Source organism: Lissotriton helveticus, chromosome 10 (genome assembly GCF_964261635.1).
Source record: "Lissotriton helveticus chromosome 10, aLisHel1.1, whole genome shotgun sequence".
Lineage (NCBI taxonomy): Eukaryota > Metazoa > Chordata > Amphibia > Caudata > Salamandridae > Lissotriton > Lissotriton helveticus.
The window spans coordinates 1065928714-1065950225 of NC_136071.1; the positions used below are offsets into that span (position 1 = coordinate 1065928714).

The following is a 21512-nucleotide window of genomic DNA, read 5'->3' on the forward strand; positions in this document are numbered from 1 at the left end:
CACATTTGAAAGCTAGGCGGGTCAATGTCTTTCCAGTGAGCAGCAAGTATGATTCTGTATACTGCTGTTCCAATAAAAAGAATAGACTTCTCCTCCAAGCTTAATTCTAGCATACTATCATACCCCAACATATATATTGTGGGGGAGTCTGGTAGTTTACGCCCAAAGACCTCCTCCCAGAATTCCCAGATCATTTTCGTAAATATCAACAGTTTCTCACACTCGTAAAACATATGTAATACCGTGGCCGGACCTTTGCCACATCTTGGGCATTCATCATTTAACCTTTTCCCCCAAGCGTGCAATTTTGCAGGTTTGAAGTATAGATTATAAATTGTTTTGTATAATTGTGCTTTTAAGCTAGATGAAAGAAGCAAACGCGAGGTTAATATCAGGGTCATATCAATATCAACATTTTGGTTAGCTAATTTAAAAGCCCATATTGTTTTGGTGCGCTCTAGATCATCCTGTAGTTTTTCAAGAAGGGTTGAATAAATTGTACCTATTCTCGTAGTGGTTTTACAGATAGTTTCTATAAGTGGCACCCTTACCAAGTTGATCCTGGGTAGTTTGGAGCTTACCACATTGTTTACTTGAATAAATTTGAAATAATCGGGATTCGAGATATTGAATCTATATTGAAGATTATGAAAGGTTGTGTGCATGTCCTCGCCTAGAAAATCCCAGAGTGCAATGATCCCTAGTCTCTCCCATTTTATTGAAATGGCATCATTAGCATGCTCAGGGAGCAATGAGGAGCGCCACAGAGGAGTGTAGCAATTAAATTTAGGAACTTGCATATATTTCGCAACTTTTGACCAGACTTTCCACGCATTAAGTATAGTTTTAAATGTAACCTTCTTAAAATACCTTGGCTCTAATTGTCTCAGGAGGAGACCTTTGGCCTCATTGCCCAAAGCTAGTTCGAAAATAGAAGGTATTTGTAAACCCTCTGCGTTCTGAGTGAAAGGAGTAGTATTAATAAGTGGTGTCAGCTGCTGAAGGAAACCCGCCCAAAAGTACAGCAGCATATTTGGAATAGCTAGGCCACCTCTATTCTGTGGTAGGGATAGATATTTCAGTGATCTCCTAATTTTGCCAGATAAATTTGGAGATCTGGGATTTGAGAGCTTTAATAAGCTTATCTTCAATTATCAAGGGGATGGCGCGGAATAGATATAGTACCTTTGATAGAACATTAATTTTTACATAGTTCCCCCTTCCTATAATTGATAGATGTAAGCTATTAATTCGGGTTAAATCTTTTTTGATGGTGTTAATTAGAGGTTCATAATTACATTTTGAAATACTTTGAACATCCGGACTTATACATACCCCTAAATATGTAGCTTTTCCGGTTCTCCTAGGATCTATAAAGTCGATGTTATCAGTGCAGAGTATGACAGTTTTTCCCTTGTTAAGGGAGTACCCAGAGTAGGATCCAAATACTTGTGCGATTGCCTCAATTTCTATATTAGCTTCCGCTGGGTCAGGTGTTAGGACTGCAACATCATCTGCATACGCTAATATTTTAGTTTCATATGCCCCCACCACAACTGGTTTGAATCTTAAATTCTCTAGAAGTCTTAAAATCAGGGGATTGATATAGAGAGCAAACAATATCGGAGAGCAAGGGCAGCCTTGTCTGGTACCTCTTGATATTCTAATTATACCTGACTCACGCCCCATAATTTTAAGTTTGACCTTTGGATCTTTATACATAGCTTTTATAGATTTAACAAAATTGGGCCCAAAGTTATGGTGTTCCAGCACTGCCCACAGAAACTCCCATGACACACGGTCAAAAGCCTTCTCGGCATCTAGGAGGATCATTGACATCCGGCCTCCCGTCACGGACATTATGTCAAATAATGAGATGGATCTGTGAGTGTGGTCTGTGGTACCTTTCCCGGGGATCAAACCGTGCTGCCAGGGGGAAACCAGATGTTCAACAACCCTCCCGAGCCGATTAGCCATAATTTTAGCATATAACTTTGAGTCGGAGTTAATAAGTGAAATTGGGCGATATGATGATGGTGAATCGGTAGGTTTGCCTTTTTTGGGGAAGATAATAATGATTGTATCTTTCCAGGACTCGGGTGAAATGCCATTCCACTGAATCCCAAGAAATAAGTCGAGCAGAAAAAGCAATATACCCTCGCCTAGGATTTTATAAAAGTCTAGGGGCATTTTGTCTAGGCCTGCGGCTTTACCAGAGGATAGCTCGGAAAGAGCCAATTGTATCTCTGTAAGAGTAATTTCTTTCTCCAGATCTTCTTTAGTGATTGTGTCTAGCCCCCTGCCCGTATTTGTTTCAAACTCATTTAAAAAAATGTTTACTTCCTCTCCATTAACAGAGATATCATTCTGGGAGAGTTTCTGATAGTAGCGCTGAAACACCTCCACTATATCTTCTGTTTGTGTATATACGTGATCATTTGTTTTGATGGATGGAATTGCATTATATGAGATTTTCTGTCTAGTAAGCAAGGCCAGTTGTTTACCTACTCTCTCTCCATTTTCGTAGACATTTCTTTGGTGGGCTCTAAAGATCTCTGCTGATTTCTGGGTCAGCCCGTTATTCAAGTCTGTTTTTAGTATTAGCATTCGGCGCATTGAGTCTTTTCCATCCGCCCCTTGTGCAATTAGTTCTGTGTGTTCTTCTTCTAGCCTAGCAAGCTCACCAATCTTTTGTTTATGTTCTATGACACTTTGTTTTTTAATTCTGGCAACATAGCTGACCGTTTCCCCCTAAGGGCAGCCTTAAAACAATCCCATACAACACATCTGGGAGAGCTATAGCGGTTGATGTCATACAACCCCCGGGCCCAGTTCTTGATATATTCAATATAATCCATGTTAACCAACAATTTCCTATCAAATGTCCAAGTGGAGCAATGTCTGCCAAAATTAGGTAGGTCAATTGTAAGAGTGAGAGCATTATGATCAGAGACTAGCTTAGGATGTTTAACAATTGTTGCTTGATTTGATATCTCCCGTGCTGTGAATATATAATCAATTCTGACGTATTTATTGTGGGGGTATGAGAAATATGTATATGCTGGGTCTGTTTGATTTTTAAGAGTCCAAATATCGACCAGGACGTAGCTATCTCTAAGTAGGCTAATTGCATTAAATACTTTGGGTTTACGGCCTACATATTTATGTTTATTTGGTTTATTAAATGTGGGCCCGAGCGAGATATTAAAATCACAACAAAATATAAGTGATCCAGACCAGGAGGCCAGCTCAAGTTCCAGATTCTCAAAGATAGAGGGGTCATCCTGGTTTGAACCATAGACTGAGCAAATGATTAAACCCAGAGCGAGCTAAATATATAACCCATCTGCCCTGGGGGTCTACGGCTTGACGTATGGGTTGACCTATAAAATTTTTAGCCAGTATAGCTACTCCGCGGGTGTTTGAGGTTTGAGTGGTGCTTACTAACAAATTGTACCCCCGGATTTTTATTAGGCCTTTCTTATTCCAGGGCAGGTGAGTTTCTTGAAGACATATTATATCAAAAGAATTTTGATTAATTATTTCGTTCATCCGCCCTCGTTTATCCCTATTGTGAAGCCCTGCACCATTCCAACTACATATGGTTATTCTCCCCATGATAATTGATATTTTGTTCCATATTTGCCGGCAATGTTCTAGTGATTTTTATTATTTGACAAGCTGGGCTCTCTTCTGTTGTAAATGCTAATAAAGATGTAATATAGTTTCTGTCACTTGTAGTTTCCTTTCTTGTTTTCAAATCTGGAGTTGTTTTCATTTTAAAAGTGTTTGCTCCCTGCCCACCACACTCCCTCCCCCTCCCATCCTCCCCCTCCCCCCTTACACCCAAAATAAGGCAAAAAGACTCCATAAGAGTCTGGTAGTGATGGACGTGCAGCACGCTATCAGAGCCCCACCAACACCTAACACCATAGAGAAATATGAGAGAGCACACCGATGTACCCTAATGAAAAGAAAAATATATAAGATCTACCGCCCTACCTACCCAGATTTTTGCGAGCAACAAGGAAAATACCTCTTTTTTTTATTTTTAAAGAAGCCTATACCATTACTATGACATTACTATACTATTATCATCCTTACAATCACTAAGTTCAAATCCATTAACATGTATATCTTATAGTCAGATATCTCAGATAGTTCAACACCCCTTTAGGGTGTATGTATATCCTGGTGGCCGTATTTATGAATAATATGTTTACTTTAATCCATCCAGATATTCCTTTGCTTTAATTTCAGAAAGGAAGAGTTTTGTCTGTCCCCCATAGATGACCTTGAGTTGTACGGTATTGTTTAGATATGCCAGTGCCTTTTTATCCTGGAATGGCTTTATTAGCTGACGTAACCTCCATCTTCTTTCCACGGTTGAGTAGCAAAAGTCTGAACGTACAAAATATGAAATCCCGTTGGAGGTACTCTTAGCTTCAGGTCTGGCTTTTTCGAAGATTGCCTGCCGAAGCAAAAAGTTGCCAAAAAAGACAAGAACAGCCCTGGGGTAGGCCCCAGGTTTTACACGGTTTTTCAACGTGAATGGCATGCGGTGGGCCTGCTGGATTTCAACATCCCAATTCCAACTGGAAAGCTCAGGCAGAGACTCGCGGAGAAGAGCGGGTGTCATCCCCTTCTGCAGCTTCTGGTACACCCAAAATGCGTAGATTGTTTCTGCGCTGACGGTTTTCAAACTCCTCTAGCTTCCACCTAACGTCGGCTAGCTCTGACTCATGAGACTCAACCCGCTCTTGGTTTGTTGCAAGTTCTGACTCGTTCGAGAGCATCCTAGACTCCATCTCTGTCAATCGGTCTCCAAAAGAGCTACAGGTTTTTGTAAGCTTCCGAACTACCCCTTGTACCTTGCGTAGGGCAGCTTGTGCCCTCCGCCCATCCTGTGAGGTTTCTTCGGGGTGAGCTGCTATTGCTTGCAGCACCGTATCAAGAGAAGCAGGTGGTGGGTCTATAGGAATAGGCTGGTCTAGCTGTGTAGTGAGGCCTGCTAGAGAAGAAGGGCGGGTTAGTTGATCAGTAGGGGTATAGTCCCAGGCAAGTTCTGCTCCCCCATGTGCCTCCTTACCCCGTTTATTAGCTATCTTTGACTTAGATTTTACGGTTAGGGTTTCTACAATGCCCTCGCTCAAACTACCTGATTCGTTGGTTAGATATGAGGTAGAGGTATCAGCCCACCCTGATTCCAGCTCTGCATCATCGGAGAAAGAAAAGAAGTCGCTAGCTTCCTTCTCCATATCTGCCTGTGCATTACCAGCATTATCAGCTTTGTTCATATTGTCAATGTTTTTATGGTTATGAGGGTCGCTAGTACCAGGTATTTCCAGGGGGTTACCCGTGCCACACTGAATAGTTTTGTTAGTTATTTCGGGCTCCCCACATCCAGCACCATCCGCATCAAATTCACCCCCGGCAGTGATCGCTGTTGTAGTGTCAACGTCAGTATTTCTAGCCAAAGTATTTCAGTATTGCAGTCGCTCACCTCAAGGACTGCTGAAGTATGATCAGATTTTAGAACCAAAAGGAGTTAGGTCCTGGCGGGACAGAGGCAGGCTGGACCATTCATAAAGCAATGCAACAAAACTGATGCCTGCACCCTTATTGTTTAGTAACACATAATTATTTAGATGTGGACCGCACCGTTAACGAATATAGGTAGATCCGGTACCTCAATTTGTACCAATGACTTTTTTATTTTAAAGAAGATTTCATACGTGTGTTTATGCACAAATAAACAAATACACTGACATTTCAACCTAACTGACTACATATATACACATTTTATACAAAACATAAATTATTCATAAAATAAACACAACAAAACCTGACAACATCATGACAAGATTTATACAAAAACAATTAATTTTCTACTCTGTAGTATATCAAGAGACACTGTCAAATGCCGGGTAACATTAAAGTATTATTCACGAAATCCTAGCGTATATTTAATATACTAGTGTGTTCCCATTAGTAAGCCGACGCGTTTCGAGTTGGGGCCACCAGGGTTCCCAAACTCTCATCAGGGCCTTTTGATCAATCTGTAGTTCGATTCACTGTGGGAGCAGTATATTCGGGGGCTTTTCGTTGAGAAGGGCTGTATCTCTTACTTCTGCCCGTATTGCTGTGCCGGTGTACTAATTTCTCTCGTCTTGAGTATTGTGAGCTGCTAGTGGGCAATTATTTGTACTGGTAGCATCTTGCATGTAAACATTACCTGCACACGCGTGTGCTTGTTCTGCCGCTTGGCTTCTTATGGCGTTCGTCACTCAAGGACCAAAGTCTCAATTCTCGTCTTGCTTAAGCACTAGTCGGATAGTCCTTGACTATACGCGAGAGCGGACGCTGGTGTGCTGGCTAGGAGTAAACAAACAAAAACATTTGAGCTTGAATACGCTCGCAAGATGAGACTTTTTGCGAGCGAGCGTATTCAAGCTCAAATGTTTTTGTTTGTTTACTCCTAGCCAGCACACCAGCGTCCGCTCTCGCGTATAGTCAAGGACTATCCGACTAGTGCTTAAGCAAGACGAGAATTGAGACTTTGGTCCTTGAGTGACGAACGCCATAAGAAGCCAGGCGGCAGAACAAGCACACGCGTGTGCAGGTAATGTTTACATGCAAGATGCTACCAGTACAAATAATTGCCCACTAGCAGCTCACAATACTCAAGACGAGAGAAATTAGTACACCGGCACAGCAATACGGGCAGAAGTAAGAGATACAGCCCTTCTCAACGAAAAGCCCCCCGAATATACTGCTCCCACAGTGAATCGAACTACATATTGATCAAAAGGCCCTGATGAGAGTTTGGGAACCCTGGTGGCCCCAACTCGAAACGCGTCGGCTTACTAATGGGAACACACTAGTATATTAAATATACGCTAGGATTTCGTGAATAATACTTAAATGTTCCCCGGCATTTGACAGTGTCTCTTGATATACTACGAAGTAGAAAATTAATTGTTTTTGTATAAATCTTGTCATGATGTTGTCAGGTTTTGTTGTGTTTATTTTATGAATAATTTCTGTTTTGTATAAAATGTGTATATATGTAGTCAGTTAGGTTGAAATGTCAGTGTATTTGTTTATTTGTGCATAAACACACATATGAAATCTTCTTTAAAATAAAAAAGTCATTGGTACAAATTGAGGTACCGGATCTACCTATATTCGTTAACGGTGTGGTCCACATCTAAATAATTATGTGTTACTAAACAATAAGGGTGCAGGCATCAGTTTTGTTGCATTGAAGTATGATCAGATGGCACATCCAGATTATCGCTCGCTACGATCCTCGAGTTCTTGCCACCGGGCTCCTTTGACAGCGTGAGGCTGACTACAGCCGCGATGATCTCAGGTGTCACTGGAGTGCCCGCAACGGTAGCAGGCTCTGTTTGGCGCTTCCTCTCTTGCCCCGGAAGCAGACTGGGGCCTCTGCGCATCAAGTCCACAACCGTCAGACCCACCGTGCCCTTCCTTTGATCATTCTTCCGGGTCACGGCTCCAGTTCTCGGCGAGTCCAACACAGCAGGCACAGACACCGCGGCAGCTTTCTCCGCTCTCTCCAGTTTATCCATCGGTTTGTCCACCCTTCCAGCCCTTTCCGCCGAGCTCTGTGAAGTGTCGACGCCACGCCGATCGGCTGCATCTCGCTGGGCCAGCCTCGCCGCCCTCGCTCGTGCAGCAACAGATAACGGGGCTGTTGCAATTTTTGGAGCCATGACGGCGCTGCCACCAAAATCTTCCTGGACGATCACGGAGGTCCTTGTCCGGTAAATGCAGCCCTCGCACTTGAGCTGTATCACTGAGGGAGGTCTTACGGCAATTCTAAGGACTGCCCAGCCGATGATCGAGTAGAGAGTGTTTATCGTTTTCACCGCAGGGTTGTGTAGATCCATGCGGTCTCTCACATACAGTTTAGTATCTCCTTCCCAATGGTTGCTAATGCGCCTTAGTTTGCTCGGTCATCGGGGCGGTCATCGGGGCGGTCATCAGGGTGGTCAGTGCTCTCGTAGCATGACTTGTCGGGAGCTCTGAAGCGTGTGCACTGCGATCAGTGACAGATCGCCATCTTGCCTCCAAAGACCTTTAAGAGTCCAAGGACAACATTCATTATGAGGATACCTTTTATGTGAGTTCTCAAATATATTCCTCTTCTATTTCATTAAAACATTCTGACATGCAGACTGAAACATGCACTTTCAACACCAGCAGCATACTGCCAGTTAACCCTGGTGATCAGCAGTTTACTACAGTGTTCTGATAAGAAACTAGAGTGCTAACAGTCTGAATATATGCCAAATGTGTGGCACACCTGAAAGCCATCTTGAAGGAATCAAAGTGAAAACTGAAAGCATGTTCTACTGAGGATACTGTAGTAAATGAGATGAGAGAACTTCATAACAAATAAGTCTCCCTAATATATGACCACCATATACAAGTTCTCCATTAAATATGTCCCTTGCTTCTGTAGTAGAGTACCAGCCCAGAACATCCTTTTCTACAAACAATTTATATATTATTGGCCTCTAGCTGCAGTAGCACAGATGAGCTAAAAATGATATAATGAAATAAGGCTAGAACACTTAAAAGTAGCTAGGTTTAATTTGTGTGCGAGCTCAGCAGTCATTATCCAAACGGCAAAAATCATGCAACATTGTTTGTAAAGAGAGATGGTTCCTCCCATTATATATGAGTGCTTGAACAGTATGATTTATAGAAAAGAGCAGCTAATATTGACAAAATATAGTTAACTCCAGCTTACAAAGATGGAAACTTTGTAAGGAAATTTCTGAGCTTTGGAATTAGTATAGAATTGAGTGACCTATTATTTTTAGACAACTTCCCTAATTCTGCAACAGTAGTCTACTGTTTTGTTTTTACCGATGGTTCGTGTATTTGGTAGTGATATTTGGGTATCAGTGAAAGAGCCTTCAAGAAGTAGCTATATCCGAAAACCTTGGCAATTGAATTTTACAGCGCTGTTCCAAGTCAGGGGTCTCTCCTTAGCTGCAAATGGGTACTAACATCCTCTGGGTTACACTGAATGCAACCAGAAGCGGTCGGCAGTAGGAGTTACTGCAGGGCGGTGACGTGGGCAAGGGGAGGGGCAGGGTGGGGGTAGTAATGTATGGATTACGGAGTTTTACACGAATTTCGTTGCGCGCACTACATCACATTTGGTGATGCAGTGCGTGCAACGAAATTCGTTTTATTTATTTAAATGCTTACTTACCTGTAAAACTCCGTAATCCATACATTACTACCCCTCACCCTGCCCCTCCCCTGGCCCACGTCACCGCCCTGCAGTAACTCCTACTGCCGACCACTACTGAATGTAACCATGTGATGATGTTGTAACGGCATGCAAATGGAACCCTCTTCCACTGATAGTCCAGGACCAATTGATTACCCCATGGGGTTAGGACCTGCGCCATTACGACCATGAGAGGAACACACCCTGAAGCCGGTCTAACTTCTTGATGATGCCCTTTCAAGATGTCCTTTCTGCACACCATCCAGGATTGGAGGAATTCACATTTCTATGACTCGGCTGTCATATTTCCTTTTGTCCTGAAAAAGATCCATCGTGAAGTCCTTATAAAACAGACATTTGGGGTCAAAACGTCGACGTATTGTTCTCTCATGTCGTAAAACAGTGTAAGCACAATAAGTTGAATGTTCAGGTTACAACTGGAATTATATACTTGGACAGAGATTCAACTATACTGGTCACTAAATTTGTTTTATTTATGTATCAGTGTTTTTTCGTTCCTTGTTTTCAGTTTTTTCACCTTTATCGACTCATGTCACAACAGTCACTATTGAACCACTTTTCTTGTCTTGTACGACAGCCTGCTTTCAACTCAAAAAAATTGATATATGTATATAAAAAGGAAAAAAATATATATAGACATACGTGTTTATCGAAAAATTGGTGTTGTGTGTTTGTGCTTAAAAATCAAAGTTTATCTGTTTAATTACTATATGACTATTGCATATCTAAAGGAATTAGCTGCTTCCCGACTGAACTATTCTGTAGACTATTATTATCGTGGTTGAGCACAGGCTTCGAGCTGACAGAGGCTTACGCTAATTAACCATCTGGCAGTTCAGGCAGTTAAAAGTAACTTTCTAAAATGTACTTTTCCTTAATATTTATTCAAATTCAGACTTCCCCATAGAATTTGATTTTTTATAACTATTACAATAGCGGTTGAATCCTTTTTCTACTTGTTCATATTCCCAAGATAGCAGTATAAGGATGTAGAAGATTGGTTGCAATTTAGAATATGAGCTAAAACACCTCATAGATTCTCTAAAAACAACAAAGGTTAAAGTGATGTTATAGTTAAGTGTTTAAATGTGAGAAGACCTAATGTTAAAACGCTTATAAAACCTGAAATGTACCAGTTATAGTTTAGTCAAATAACTATAATTTCCCTCCTATCATGCACTCATTCTGACTGCACATTTTACATCCACTGGTACTGCAACTTCCCTGGAAGGGTCTCACGCTACTGTTCTAAATCCATGCTAGCAGAAAAGGAAGGCTTTGAGAATTTTAATAAGTTAATAAAGAGACGAATGTCTGACATCGACTGGGAGACTCATTTTCAATTGTAGGCACTTCATTGTTCAGAATGCAAGCTGCAACTCATGTTGCCGAAACCAAAATAGCCAAGGTACCCCGTTGGACTTCGGAGTCCAACAAAAGTGTACTCTTTGCATCCTTGGTAACAAGCCTTTCCAGGCAGATTTTCAAGCAGAATTTTTCCAAGTCTTACTATCCCGACATGCAACTGACTGCTCTGCTGCAACAACGGCCTGGTATGTTCACCGTTCCTTACCTCTTCTGGACTTTCAGTAACACTGACCAGGTATAGGATTCATAGTGTTCCAGCCACATACATGTACCTTGGTGATACACACATCTTCAAGGTAAGTAGATGTGGAGTTAGGAAGAGTAAATCTATACTTTCCTATATGTTGTTACCTTTCAATATTCTGTTTACGATTTTTCTTGTAGGTCGATATTCTTGGGCGTGAGTAGTACAATCCCTTTCTGCCAAATGCTCTAAAATAGGGCTATCCCTCCAACTCTACCGGCTTTTGAGATAACAAGCCTTCTTCTTTCCCAGATCTGCTCACCAGTCGCCCTAAAAAATCCACACACGTGACTGTGATAAAGCCCACCAGGCCTCTCAAGTAGTACTGGGCTGATGTGCGCCTGTCTCTGCTCCAGCTGCCCTGGCCTTTAAAACACTGAACACAATATGCAACTTACCCAATCCTATTGCCTTTCACAAGCCCTAGCGGATCCTGGCCAAGTGTAGACACTGCAGGGAATGAAAGCTGCAGTCATGTTGCAATACTTGAGTTTGCCTTCGTGGGTAGAGCAGAGCCTGCCGCCTCCTGCCTCACGTCCACATCTGGCTGAGAAACAGTTAACGCCCTCCTCTGGCAGGCCTGTCAAGGGGGTCACGTGAGCCGGGAGCCCTGTCACCGAGGAGATCTAGAGGTTGGTGGGAGGAACCGCAAGAGGGGGCTCTGGGAGAAGTTTCGCCGAGCTGAGGCGGGCAGTGGCCTGGCAGAACACGGCCAAGCATTTCCTGTTTGATTGCAGAGAGCCGCTTGGCTGATTTATCCGCGCAGTTCAGGGGAAGAGCGAAAAAAACTGATCCAAGAGCCCGGGGAGGCGCTTCCGATGGGCTGATCGCGCAGAACCGAGCTGCCGTGGAGTGCCTTGCAAGTGCTCGGGGGACTGCAGAGACAAGGCTTGTTTACAGACAGTGAGGCGGAGGCTGTAAGCGAGGCCACCCGGATCAGCGTGCGCTGCTGCAGCCTGGGCTGCTGTCATTGCAGCGCGAGGGCGTCCGCCCCAGTCTAGCGCCCAGACTCGGATCACAAGCGCACGGGGCTCTGGCACTCATGTGAGGCTGTCACGGGGATACCCGCCCTCCTCCTGCCCCACCCTTGTCCCCGGAGACCCCAGGACGTCTCCCTGCCGCTCGCTCTTGCCTTGCATCACCTGGGCTGTTTTTATGAATTTCGGAGGCTTGTCTAGCATCTAGGGCGACAGCGGCACACAGTGTGCAATCTGGTTTTGGGGCTAGGAATGAGCCCAGAAGTGTAAACAGAAGAAGGGAAGCGCCGTGACAGTGCATCTTGACCACGGAGTGGGCGCCGTCGTCGCAGGAGGGGCTCAAGATGAACACCAATGCCATTTATGCAAGCCGCAAGAGGCGGAAGCCTGTCCAGAAAGCGTAAGATCTCCCTCGTTGTTGTTTGTCTTTCTGTTTTCCCTGTGCCATTTCTGCGGGGTTACTTAAGAGCATTTTGCATAATCACCTAATCAGGAAACGGGCTGTAATAAACACTCCTGTCCCAACAATAGCTCCACGCAGTGACACCTTGCTTTGCTTATTGAGATGCAAGCTGTGATACGATGGTATGATAGTGTAGGTGAACTGCGGTGTCTGTGCTACCCAGCAGGGCACGTGGCTCCCAAATGTGCGGCTGTCGCCTCAGCGTCGCAAAGAATTAAAGATATTGCTGTTTGTTGCACTTGTTATACATTTGAGCCCAAAAACATTTACACGCAAGGCCTTGTTCGTTGGCTTTCTGTGCCGCGCAGTTCCAAGTGACTCTCGTTGCGTTGGGTGCATTAATTGCAACAGAAGTTAGCGTAGTGTAGCACAAATAAATACATTTGTATGGCGGGACTGATAAAACCCGTGTTTGGAAAACTCAGGGTGTGTAGTAAATACTATGGCTGATTTAGGAGCCTGTTGAGTACACACGCAGCGCCTCCGAAAGAGGCAAGAGGTAAACGTGCTGCTGCACGCCCGGGTTGTGTAAACACGAGGGCATTGTGGGCAGTGGGCTTGTCTAGTGTTGAAACCACAAGTGGCCAGCGCCAGTCTCGTTCTCCAACAGGTGGGGACGTGCAGATGTTCACCCAGGGCTGTGCACTTGGACGTGTGGCGCACTTGGCAGCGTGTTCGAAGTGTTTTGGGGCGTGACCAGCGAACTGGGGGCATAGCACATGCCTCTCCAGAGCAGAGGAACGGCGTGTTTCTTCAGGGATCAACGTCTTGCCCCCCCTACCTCAAGCCCCATAGGCCAGAAGCTTTCTGTCATTAAACGTTTTTTTGGGGGCGTTGTGTGTTTGTGGTTGGGCATTGACGCCATCAGGGAAGTACTAGTGGGGTTTTCTCAGGTTGTTTGTCTGGGGTACACGCCCTTTACGGTAAACCACGACTTTCCCCCCACTTACTGCACATGAGAAACATGCGTGATAACCCCCGCACTCGATTTTGTTTTGACATTGACGGTCAATGATTGACCGTAACGCTGCACAGGGGCTGTTTTTCTTATTCTCTCAACACAGCCCTCCACCCCAGCCTATTTTTTTTCGTAGTAAAATCTTGTTTGGGTTCTAATGTTTTGCAGGATTCTTTAATTCCCAAGCGCGGCTAAAAGTCTCCAGTCCTTTTATTATAAGTTGTAGACTTTTAAGATATGTTTTTGAATTCTGAAAAGAAATGTGTAGAGAGGTCGGAGCGCCTGTTATGCAAGTCACACATCAAGTAAACAGAGGGATGTGGAAAGGCGTACCAGCAAGCCTGGGAAGTGTAATTATTCTCTATGTTTTCTTTCCCTCACATGCTCACTCTTTCAGTTACATTGTTGTGATTTACACAAGTCTCACATAAAAACCTGTTTTGTAAGCGTAGCGACAACACGTGCAGGCTCGCATTTCTTTGCATGCTCACAGAAAGGAGGAAGTGACGACAAGGCCTGTTATGTGTGTGTGTGAGCGCTGCACGGGTTTAAGCAGCAGCGTGCTCAGGCGGGGCCGGAAGTGTGGGCTCTGGGACGTGTTTGCAGTGTAATGGTTACTCCAGGTACTCCCTAGGTACTTTGCTGCCTTGTTTGCCTCTCTGTTCTTTGGCCAGGTGCATGAGTTACTGTGAAAGAACATGTTAAGCATGTCTACTGCATATATGTTTTAGCTGTTTACATCAAGAAAGAATATTCGACTTCAGTATACTCCAAACTTTTCTGTAAAATGAGCTACTTATGTTTAATGAAAACAATCCTGAGTTACTAATATTATCATTGGCGTAATATTGATCAGGTCAAAATAGATTACACAATTGCCCACCATATGCAAGATTAATAGCAGTAATTACATAGGTGCACCAGGCATGATTGCAAAAAGGAATGTTAATAAAGGCTTCGTTAATGTGCAGTGCCTCTACATTACTAATTTAAGATGCTATGGGGCATAAACATTATAAAATGCAGTGCAGCAAGCCACTTTGCTGAGTTGTGTTATAGTGAAAGGGCCGGAATGTGCTGTATTTAACACAGTACAGTGCATTCCTGCCTTTTCCCCAGCCATTTCACACTATGAGGTGCCCAGCACCAGCGCACGCACACTTGCACCACTGTGCAAAGGTGCCTGCTTTGCATGAAGGACTGTTTTTGTGGACCTTCCTGCACAAAAAAAAATCCCCTGAGGTGTATTCCTCTCTGTATGTGTGCATAGAAGGAGGAAGTAATATGGATAAATTGAGAAATTTCTCCTTGTTACGCCTACCCTGTGAAGGCGTAGCATTTTAGTGTATTCCCAGGTCTAGCAGTGATGGTAAATCAGGGAATGCATCAAAATCCATGGGAGTTGCCAGGGAACACCCATGCAACGCCCATGAAACACCTCCCTGGGATGGAATAACACAATGTAGTGATTTGCACTGCCTTGCGCAATTACTGATTTATCAAGCCACTCAGGGTCACCCAAAGTGGTCTTGTGTGGGTCGACAAATCGCATTTTAGGGTTTGCGTCACACACTCGCCATGCTGCATGGTGCAAACATGACTCAAACCCATGATAAATAGGCCCCTAATTTCGTAAGCTTAGCTGCAGACAAGAGAGCTGCAACTTGGCAGCTGGAGAGATACCAGTCGGTGAACAGCTATTCCTTGGAGAACGAGGCCTGTTCTAGACAAACACACTTGTGAATATAACAGGGCATCTTTGTAATCAAGGCCTGCCTTCTTGAAACTTCCCCACTGCCCTGTTTAGCAACCAGACCCTGTCCTGGCCTGCCCAGAGTCTGAGGTTTCATTGAAAGTGAAATAACGGGATTACAAAAGTGCAAACAAAAACTCAAGCTAAAACGGTCGCCCCTCCATGCTGGTAGATCGGAAATGTTATTTAACTACTACAGTTAAACCCAGGATAACCCTCTTGGGCGAGTACCGCTGTGCCAAAAGCTTACACATGCATAGACCCTATGTCATATGTTAGACATTCAGGCAGAAAGTCAGCTCCGGTTACATTCAGGGACTTGTGTTTTCGCTTTTCAACAATGTAAACAAGGGCGCAAAAATCCCGTCATGCAATGTGCTCCAGGCTCTACAGTCAAGCGCTGTCTGAAGGAGTCGCGCGTGGCACAGGCCTGCGTGCTGCGTAAACCGGATTGTTTCCTCCCTGTCGGAAAACAGGAGCACAGCCCGGCCGCATTTCCTATAATACAGTGTGCTCTTCTGCAAAGATAGAGCACATAATATATTTAATGCGTGCTCCATTTTTTTTGCATGTCTGACGTAGAATGGATAAAATTGGTTTTGCTGATCAAGTGGTATATACAATTTACTCCGAAGTGAACACGTAGCAGAATCATTTGCACCATGTTTGTCGGTGATTAAATTACAGAAGCCACATGATCTTGCAAAACACGGTCACTTTTTTCACTTTTGACAAATACATTTACGTTCGATTTACGTCCTGAAATCAAATAGGTGGATATACTGCAGCCTCTGCGTAAATTGTTTTGACCCTGAATGTAATGTAGCCGAGTCACCATTATAACATACACATTTTGCCTCACGTTTTAGCGATATGGTGCAAAAGGGAGTCGCCTCTTTGTTTTCCCACAATCCGAAACACGACTTAACTCCTTGGAGTTCACATTCCTGAGCCGCGCAGAATGTGCCTCTCTGATGCCCCATGAAGGCCATTCACAATAAAATTCTATTAATTAAGTACTGTAGAATCTGTTATGAGAATTGATGGGTTAAAAAGTAGATGGGCGTTAAACTTGTTTATATTTGTACATGCACATTTTAAAGACAGGCCTTAAATTCGACTTCGTGGAACTTTGTTTATGACATGAGAAATGCTTAGTTCCCTCTCATGTTTTGGGAAATGTATGTTTTTCAGTGAGTGAAAACCGCTCCCGTACCAGGCAAACACCTTCTAACAACAGCGAGCTACAAGAAGAGCTGTGGAGGGGATGTGCTCCAGGCGCTACATGCTTGCTCTTACATCCCCTTGGGTTCAAGTCTCAGCTTCACCACTGGCCCTTTTTGTGTGATCGCCTGCCTGTGTCTTAATTCCTAAATTTACTTAAAACTAGGAGCGTGTATCTCTAAAAAGATAACTGACTGTTTACCGTGTATTTTACATTTGCATCTATATGCCGGTGGGAACACCCAACATGGCATTAGTTCAGCAAGGATGTCCTGGGCCCCGGTGCAAACAACGGGAATTGTCCCTTTGACTGCTGTTAGGTTGTAAAATGTAGCAATTATCATGGTTGAATTGGCCCCTCAAGGATCTGGGCTTCCGGTGCATCTGCACCTGCTTCATCAGTGGTAGTTTGGCACCTGCAGCAGGCGCTTCATGAATGTCATCAAAGGTAGTCTGAAGAGATAGAAAAGCACCCCATGATCGTATGAGGAATGAACATGCCACACGGTTTGGCCTTCATTAAATATTTAAATAGACATACAGGGCTTTACATATAGATCTATAAATGCATCTAGTGATAATAACTCATTAGACATTTTGAAATTCTATATTTTCTCCAAACTTTATATAGATAATTTTGCTACTGGTATTTTTCAATTGTTTTATACTTTTAAAAAAATGATATCGTTTTATAGAAATGAAAACATCAGTAGAATTCATGTATGTGCTACATTGACTTCCAACCCATGTACATCACTGGAACATGGAGATTTTTGAACTTCTGTTGAAGAAAACCCTAGATTGTATTAAAAACACAGAAGCCAATTTTGTAAGGATACTACCATTCAAAAGAAGCAGTGGCAAAGTCAATTGGTGTAGCCTTGGCAAGCTGAAGCAATGGTCAGTTTTATTATTATTACAAGCGTATGAGACACAAACAAAAAGGAAAAAAAGAAAATATGCCCTCAACTAAATATTGCTTCTTAGGCTTGAAATAATAATTTTAAATTTAAAAAAAACATTCTTCCGGTGAACTCCAGCACTTGGAATGTTTTTTACACAACAAATTCTTCAGCTGTCTCATGCATTTTTTAAAAGCATTATTTGTAAAGGATACAATAAAACTCACCTTCCTAACCAAGCACTCAAACTATAGGTACCTATAGTGTTACAATATCACTTGAGCACTTCATAATGTAAAGTTTAAAAAGTAGTCCCGGTAAAATAAACAGCCAGTAAGTAATTAATTATACTATAAAACAAATAAAATAAAAAAACACACTTTGAACCACATTTGCATCTGAACACAAATAGCTGTGTTTGGGAAGATATGAACAATGTGCACAGGGTTTTTTCAGCCACTCAAAGTAAACAGCGTGAGTAACGTGGGCTGTCCATTGCCCTAAGCTTTATGCTGTTGAAGGCGGAAGCAAAACGTCAATAACAATTGTAGGGACCAGTGATGAAGTCTGCTGACCAAAAGGCCCTCTATGTATGTATATCATGTGTGATTTTTTGGGGAAAAGCAGTAATAGCCTTGCAAGTCAGCTAAAGCTATCTGAAAGGCCAGACATAAAAAAAAATGATTGAAAGAACTGCAACTCCCAAATAAACTATAATTTGCATATCAAGATAAATGAGAATACAATACAGGAATACATTATTTATGGAACAAAGATATGGTTCTAAAGAAAGGAATGGCGCCCAGTGTTACCCAACTCTACACATTTTTACATCAACTGTTTTTTTACACACGTTTTCTTATTCTTTCACAGTGCTCTACAGTGGCTGAAAAGCAATATGTGGGAATATACAAAAGTAGTTAAGACCCAGGTTTATCATAGTACTGAGTTTCCCTTGTGTTGTGCAAGGTGGTGCAAGCGCAAAGCAATAATAAAGTCAGATTTACCAAGCAATGCAAGGCCAAGATTGGTAAACCTGGGAATGCCTCAAAATGATACGCTTTCCCAGGGAACGCGCCGCGAGGAGCAATATCTTTATTTCTCCTCGGTGTTTCCTATTTCTAAGTGTGCTGCATTCTGACACGCACTTAGAAAGAGCAAAATTCCTCTGAGGATAGTTTTTTGTCAGGAATATGTCCCTTACTGCACAAAAACAATACTGACTGCAGTGCAGGCACTCTTGCACCATGACTCAACGGTGCCAGCGTTGGCACTGGGCTTCAAATCGCGCGCCAGTGCAGGCAGAGAGCAGGAATGCGCCATACATTGGTAAATATACTCATTCCCATCCTCTTCCTTTTGCAGAGCTCTAAATATTAATTTATAACATAGATTAAAATATCATTCCTTGTTAGCGAGTTAGTGCGGAAAAAGAACAGAACTAATCATGTCTTGTTTTGAAGCATTACTCAATAAAACCTTTAAAAAACAGAACTGTTGTGTCTGATGGTGTCTTAGTCTAAATCTTACAAATATTAAAATTCCTCAAAGAAAGGGTGTCGTGACATGGCAGGGGTGGGGTTTAAATGATTTGCGGAAGAAAATACAGACTGCAATATTTTACTCTCCCATTAGCCTTGGGCTGGTCCTCAAGCGTTCCAAATGTTTTGCAGAAGGACATTGAACCAAGTGCTTTTCTATATATAGACCAGGTGGGTGGTTTATTATCGCGCTCCATGATGGAGGAACGCCAAATTCACCACCTGACGTGCAGTGGTTTGTAGCAGGCCTCCAGCGACGTGTATGGGCAAAGGCTATGCAAAAAAACAAGCCAAGGCTGGATAAATACATTGAGACAGCCAACGTAGGTAATGGTTTTGTGTTTGAGGGAGGCACTTTGCAGTGTATGTATCTCTTCCTGTGAAGTATTGTAATGCGTTGTCTTCAGTTTGTTTCTCTGTCTTTACAATGTTGCCTCTTCACATTGGCCAGAACCAGTCACCTGGCGTCCGGGTAATTTATTTTGCCAGTCAGAGTTAAAAAAAATGTCATCAGTTAACTGTTTGAAGCTGCTGGAAAGTATTTACACCCACATTCTTGATTAGTTTGCCTTTCTCATCATTTCTGTGCCTTCAATAGTTCTGTAAACACATATCCTTATTAAGGAGGCCCGGATCCAAGCCAGGTGTTCAGAATACAACCAATAAAACCATTTATATATTGTACACCTGCATGGAACCCGTTTATTTAGTCAGTGATCGTGGTAAAAAGATGGAATTCATCCGACCTTGAACTTCTACCCAGTCTCAGTGTACTTCACAGCAGTGCTTTAAATGGGCCGGTACTCTCCGGTATGGAGCACCTGCACTTTTTTATTTTGAGAGGGAGTGCACCTGCACGTCTCAATAGAAACGTAATCCTTTTAATTGGGGAGTACCGGCACTTTTCAGAAACATGAACTTTTGATTTTTCATTTCAAGTACCGCTTTCCAGAATGCTTAGGAGCTGAGACACCCCTTAGGAATGACGACATTTTAATCTGCGAGAATGTTGGACTGAGGCGCCCGAAGAACACCACGTGGGCAGATGCAAAAACACGTAAACATTTATTTAAAGCGTCAGCCAGCGTGGCATTTTTTTTACAAGCGAGTTAGTACACTACGTGTCCTCATAAAATCTTACAGGGTGGTATTTCATTAACAGTTAAGAACCGCCACGTATTTTCGCTATAAAGTTCACAAAGCAGCGACTGCATTTTAGGTAGTTTATGTTGAAGCCTCTGGTTCTGAAGTCAGAGTAATTCTATGGGAACTGTGCTTCTCAGACGGTTGCTTTTATTGTTTGTTGGCGAAGTTGACATCTTTACACAGTGGTATGGCCTTCACGGGTTGCTAAAGAGGGTGTAGTGATCTTGGCGTTATTCGCACGTGTTTTTGTCCCTTTATTTTCTTTCTTCATTTAGTTGACTTAGAGGGCGCTGCATGCCATTTTGTGGACACTAGGGCGCTTTAAGCATGATCCAGTGTAAGTGGTAAAAGAAAACAAACTTTTTTTTCCGTGGAAACATGAAATATATGAGTTCTTGCTTGAAACAACGTGAATTCAAGGAACAGGCTAGTTGGTTTTGTTGTGAGAAGTTATTTCTCCTATTTCTATCCTTGTTTTAACTAGGAAGGTTTGAAGGGTATTTTGTTTCTCCCTTAGCAGACACTCAAAACGCATTGCGTATGTCTCAATGGCAAACTTGTACTTTGCGTTGGTGGTACTTAACACTAGGAGTGCTGTTACACATTAGGAATTTATCATGTTTGTTTTTCCAAATGTAAAGGTTTAAAACAGTGATATCAATCTTACACCTGTAAGCTTACTCCTATTGTTGGAGTTAATTTCCTTATTTTATGGAATTCTGAAAGAACTTCAGACAACTCGTGTGATCTGTGGCAGTTTTATCTTCTCAGGAGTATTTACTTGTGCAATTATTACACACGTGGAAATGTAACTAGTGTGAATGTTCACATGCAGACATTTAACTGCCTGGTTTTTTTTTGTGGATTGTTTTCGTGAAAACCATATTCCCCAAAAGAACTCCCTTCTTCTCCACCCCTGTAAAATGTTGTGGCTATTTGTCTCCATTCCCATCTCCAATAGGTATTTATTCCTTGTGAGAAATACATTATTGAACGGATTTCAATTTGGGAATTACTTGCAAAACGTTGGTAAATACCCACTCGCATATTTACAAGTCTGTGGTCTTCACTACATTTGGCAAGCACAACCATATTGGAATGCCCCTAAACACGTCCCAGAGAACAGATTGGTTTGCTTTCAACTTATACCCGGTTGACAGTATGTCCAGTGGGTAAATCCAATTATCATAAAAAAAATTCCACCATTCCTGATTTTGTGAATCAAGAACACAAATTTGTCATTGCATGTCATTATTCACAATATTTACTTACATTTCAAAATAGTTTTAAGGTTTGAAGCCAGTATTACAATAAAGGAATACATCGCTTTAGGATGGTTGAACTCACCGCTGAATTGCTTGGAGACATAATACCCACACTTATTATTATTTTCTAAAATCCTTAATTTCTTGTACGTTTACAGAGACGATATGGTCCATTTGACTCTGGGTTATAATTTTTATCTGTCCATTCTTTCTACTTTTGGCCTCTTCCATCTGTTTGCCATGCACTGCAGAGGAAAGCAGTACATTTGTGATTTGTATAAGGCCTCCTTTGAATTCGAACAAAACATAGGGGACGATATACAAAAGAAAATATGGACTGACGCTGCTCCCTGCGCTGGTGCTGTGAAGACTGACT

General features: G+C 42.6%; 1 protein-coding gene across 1 annotated transcript in view; it reads left to right on the forward strand.

Moving 5' to 3' along the window:
- The first annotated feature begins 11510 nt into the window (after positions 1–11510).
- The window catches only part of AHR (aryl hydrocarbon receptor), a 510239-nt gene continuing 500237 nt past the window's right edge, over positions 11511–21512 (forward strand). Inside the window, exon 1 of the mRNA XM_078663779.1 lies at positions 11511–12284. Within this exon, the coding sequence (XP_078519905.1) occupies positions 12229–12284 (56 nt within the window). The 5' untranslated portion in view covers positions 11511–12228. The remainder of the gene's footprint in view (positions 12285–21512) is intronic.